Source organism: Sminthopsis crassicaudata, chromosome 2, assembly GCF_048593235.1.
Source record: "Sminthopsis crassicaudata isolate SCR6 chromosome 2, ASM4859323v1, whole genome shotgun sequence".
Taxonomy (NCBI): domain Eukaryota; kingdom Metazoa; phylum Chordata; class Mammalia; order Dasyuromorphia; family Dasyuridae; genus Sminthopsis; species Sminthopsis crassicaudata.
In genome coordinates this window covers 458,525,096-458,529,890 of record NC_133618.1, presented here as the reverse complement: position 1 = coordinate 458,529,890, position 4,795 = coordinate 458,525,096, and the positions used below count along the sequence as shown (strand labels likewise).

Genomic DNA, 4,795 nt, shown 5'->3' with positions numbered 1-4,795 from the left:
TGACTTCCAGAAATTGATAGGAGATATCCAATGTATACAAACCATGCTAGGTTTGACTACCTGTCAATTGCAACCATTTTATCACATTTTAAGGGGAGACAGTACTTTAAATTCACCACACCAGCTTACAAAATGAGCTCAAGGGGCTTTGAGACAAGTTGAACTGGCTTTATCAAATGTGGTTGAAAGAGTCACTCAAAAACTATTGGAAATATTAGTTTTAGTTACCCAAGTGGCACCCACAGTAGTCCTTCATCAAGGAGACAGTGTGACAGAGTGGATGAACCTCTCAGCACAACCAGAACAAAGCCTTGCTCCTTACCCAGTGCTTGTGGCTAGAATTTTATTAAATGCCATTAAGCAAGCAGTACAATTATCTGGGATAAGACCTGACAAGATATATACCTTTTATACTAATGCACAAGTTAATGTGGGCTGTGAAACCATCCCAGAGTGGCAAATTTTATTAGCCATGGCTCCAAATTTTACACACAAGTCTCCATTAAAGATAACCAGACTGTTATCTTTGAATTGGAGATGGATCCTTGAAGAAAACGTTTTTAAAGTTCTTCTTAAAGGGCAAACTATCTTTACAGATGCATGCAAACATAATATCTGTGCTGTATGCTCTCATGACTTAATTATAAAGAGAGTAGTCAGAACTCCTTTTCAGTCCACTCAGCAGAATGAATTGTATGCAATCATTCTAGCTCTTACTTCTTATCTGGAAGACATAAATATAATATCTAATTTGGCCTATTCAGTAGGTGTGGTACAAAGAATTTCCACAGCCCAAATAAAATTTGTAGCCTCCAATATATATCAGCTCTTTAAGGAACTTCAAGAGCAAGTGAGAAAGCATCCAGGTAAGATTTATATCTTGTAAGTCCACTCTCATGGACTTACAGGTCCTATTTTTCATGGTAATTCAAAGGCAGATAGCCTTCTAACTATGTTAGCCAATACTCCTTTATTTCAAAAAGCCCAAGAATCTCATTCTAAATATCATCAGGGGGACTTCCAGCCAAGATGGCGGAGAGGAGGCACACAGCTGCTCAAGCTTTAAATTTTCTCTCAGAATTTATTTCATGCCTCCCCCTCCCGTCCCACCCCCTACCCCCCTTCCCCCAATCTCTCTTACTCTCTGGCTCTCCTCCCTCCCTCCCTCCCCCCTCCACCCTCTGGGCCGGATCTTGTCTCGCTGAGGCGGAGGAGGAGAAGGAGGAGGAGGAGGAGGTTCGGCCTGCGCAGTGAGATGTTTGTCCGTCGCCGCCGCCGCCGCCATCGCGGAGGAGCGCGATAGAGGGAGCCCAGCCGCGAGTGACGGGCCCCGGGGGGAGGGGGAGCCCCGCGGAGCCGCCGCGCCAGCGCAGCCCCCGAGGGAAGGCCGAGCCACAGCCGCAGCCGCAGCCGCCGGGGCCGGGCCGGGGCCGGGGCCGGAGCTAGAGCCGCCAGAGCCGCCTAAGCCGGAGCCGGGGCCGGAGCCGGGGCCGGGGCCGGGGCCGCGGGGGTCCGGCCGCCTCCCCCACCCCCGAAGTCCCCCTCCCCCCTTCCCAGCCCGGGGGGCCGCCGGTGTGTCCAGCCCGCCCGCCTTCGATGTGACACGGGCGCCCCGGAGCGCGACCTGAAGCCGCCACCGCCGGAGCAGCAGGAGGAGGAGGAGGAGCAGGAGCAGGGGAGGAGGAGGAGAACCATGTCGAACCTGAGCAAAGGGACGGGCAGCCGGAAGGACACCAAGATGCGGATCCGGGCCTTTCCGATGACCATGGATGAAAAATATGTAAACAGCATTTGGGATCTTCTGAAAAATGCAATCCAAGAGATCCAGCGTAAGAATAACAGTGGTCTTAGTTTTGAGGAGCTGTATAGAAATGCATATACTATGGTTTTGCATAAACATGGAGAAAAGCTCTACACTGGACTAAGGGAAGTTGTTACTGAGCACCTCATAAATAAGGTGCGAGAAGATGTACTAAATTCGTTGAATAACAACTTTCTTCAAACACTAAATCAAGCTTGGAATGATCATCAGACAGCTATGGTGATGATTAGAGACATTCTAATGTATATGGACCGTGTCTATGTCCAGCAAAATAATGTGGAGAATGTCTACAATTTGGGATTAATTATTTTTCGAGATCAAGTTGTACGATATGGGTGTATTAGAGATCACCTCAGGCAAACTCTGTTGGACATGATTGCAAGAGAAAGAAAAGGAGAAGTCGTAGACAGAGGTGCAATAAGAAATGCTTGCCAGATGTTAATGATTCTAGGTCTTGAAGGAAGATCAGTTTATGAAGAAGATTTTGAAGCTCCATTTTTGGAGATGTCTGCAGAATTCTTCCAGATGGAAAGTCAGAAATTTTTAGCTGAAAACAGTGCTTCAGTTTATATAAAGAAAGTAGAAGCAAGAATTAATGAAGAAATAGAACGAGTGATGCACTGCTTGGACAAATCGACTGAGGAGCCGATTGTAAAGGTGGTTGAGAGAGAACTAATTTCTAAACATATGAAAACCATAGTAGAAATGGAGAATTCTGGGCTTGTGCATATGTTGAAAAATGGAAAAACAGAAGACCTTGCCTGCATGTACAAGTTATTTAGCCATGTGCCAAACGGTTTGAAAACTATGTGTGAGTGTATGAGCTCATATCTAAGGGAACAAGGTAAAGCCCTTGTTTCTGAGGAAGGAGAAGGAAAGAATCCAGTTGATTACATTCAGGGTTTACTGGATCTGAAGAGTAGGTTTGATCGCTTTCTCCAAGAATCATTCAATAATGACCGGCTCTTTAAACAGACAATTGCGGGTGACTTTGAGTATTTTCTCAACCTCAACTCCAGATCCCCAGAATACCTCTCATTATTTATTGATGATAAGCTTAAAAAAGGAGTGAAAGGACTTACAGAACAAGAAGTAGAAACAATATTGGATAAGGCAATGGTCCTATTTAGGTTTATGCAAGAAAAAGATGTATTTGAACGTTACTATAAACAACATTTGGCCCGAAGACTTCTTACAAATAAAAGTGTTTCTGATGACTCCGAAAAAAATATGATATCTAAATTAAAGACTGAATGTGGATGTCAGTTCACATCAAAACTGGAAGGAATGTTCAGGGATATGAGCATCTCAAATACAACTATGGATGAATTCAGGCAGCATCTACAAGCCACAGGAGTATCATTAGGTGGTGTTGACCTCACAGTTCGAGTCCTCACAACAGGATACTGGCCCACTCAGTCAGCTACACCAAAGTGCAACATCCCGCCAGCACCAAGACATGCTTTTGAAATATTTAGAAGGTTTTATTTAGCCAAACACAGTGGTCGCCAACTGACACTCCAGCACCATATGGGTTCTGCAGATCTCAATGCCACCTTTTATGGACCAGTTAAAAAGGAAGATGGATCAGAAGTTGGTGTTGGAGGTGCCCAAGTTACTGGCTCTAATACACGGAAGCACATATTGCAAGTCTCTACTTTCCAGATGACAATATTAATGCTCTTTAATAATAGAGAAAAATATACATTTGAGGAAATTCAACAAGAGACTGATATCCCTGAAAGAGAACTTGTTAGGGCCCTGCAGTCCCTTGCATGTGGCAAACCAACACAACGTGTTCTCACAAAAGAGCCCAAGTCAAAGGAAATAGAAAATGGTCACATGTTTACGGTGAATGACCAGTTCACATCCAAACTGCACAGAGTCAAGATTCAAACAGTTGCTGCCAAACAAGGGAATCAGACCAGAAAGAAAAGAAACAAGGCAGAAAGTAGATGACGACAGAAAGCATGAGATAGAGGCTGCTATAGTACGGATAATGAAATCTAGAAAGAAGATGCAGCACAATGTGCTAGTAGCAGAGGTAACTCAACAGCTGAAGGCCCGATTCTTACCAAGTCCAGTTGTTATTAAAAAACGTATTGAAGGACTTATTGAGAGAGAATATTTGGCACGAACACCTGAGGATCGCAAAGTATACACTTACGTAGCATAAAATGCGTTCAGAAAATTGATTTATTCTTGGACTATACTCTTCGCATGAACTGGGAAGTTCTTTTAAATCATTAAATATTAAGACGACCATCTCTTCTATTAAATTGCAGTACGTGTTCTAGACCATTCAGATCAAGCCTTTACTCCCTTTGAGAGTTTTCAACATCAATTGATTGAGCTTCAGGCTTTTCAACGTTATCCCTGTAGAGATCATCTTTACAGTTCCTCGGGAAAATGTGAATGTGCCGCGTTTTGTTTTCAATACTGTATGAAAACAGGAAAAAAAATAAAACAAAAATTTAGAAAATACAGCTCATTAAAAAATAAAATTGTTGGAATTTCAAAAAAAAAAAAAAAAAAAAAAAAAAAGAATTTATTTCATGACAAGCCTTGGAATTAACGCTTGACTGGAAAAAAAAACCCACAAATAATTACCAAGAGAAGACATCCTTGAAATTCGCCAGAAAAGGTTTGTTTTTGGTCAGGGGAGGGGCCGAACAGACTGAGGGCAGGCAGCTCACACTGCTCAGACCAGATCCCGGAGAGGTGTGACCTAAGTTGTTTCAGTGGAACGACCTTTACCCCAGTGTGGATATTCCGTCTTGGCAGTAAGCCAGGATCAGAAGAGAATCTGTAAACACCAGAGGTGTTTAAATAAAATTCTGAAAAGCTAGCATCTCTCAGACCTTGTCACCCCCACCCGCACCTGGAGTGACTTAGCGAGTTCTTAGAGCCTCAGAGTCTCAGAGGACAGATGCAGCACAACCATTGTTGTCCTGTTAGTGCCTCACTACTGTC

At 43.6% G+C, this 4,795-nt stretch overlaps 1 protein-coding gene across 1 annotated transcript; it reads left to right on the top strand.

Moving 5' to 3' along the window:
- The first annotated feature begins 1,555 nt into the window (after positions 1-1,555).
- LOC141557370 (cullin-3-like) lies at positions 1,556-4,295 on the top strand. The gene is given in 2 exon segments (XM_074292910.1): positions 1,556-3,744; positions 3,746-4,295. Coding segments are annotated over 2 exon segments (2,304 nt in total). The 5' UTR covers positions 1,556-1,693; the 3' UTR covers positions 3,999-4,295.
- Positions 4,296-4,795: the final 500 nt, after the last annotated feature.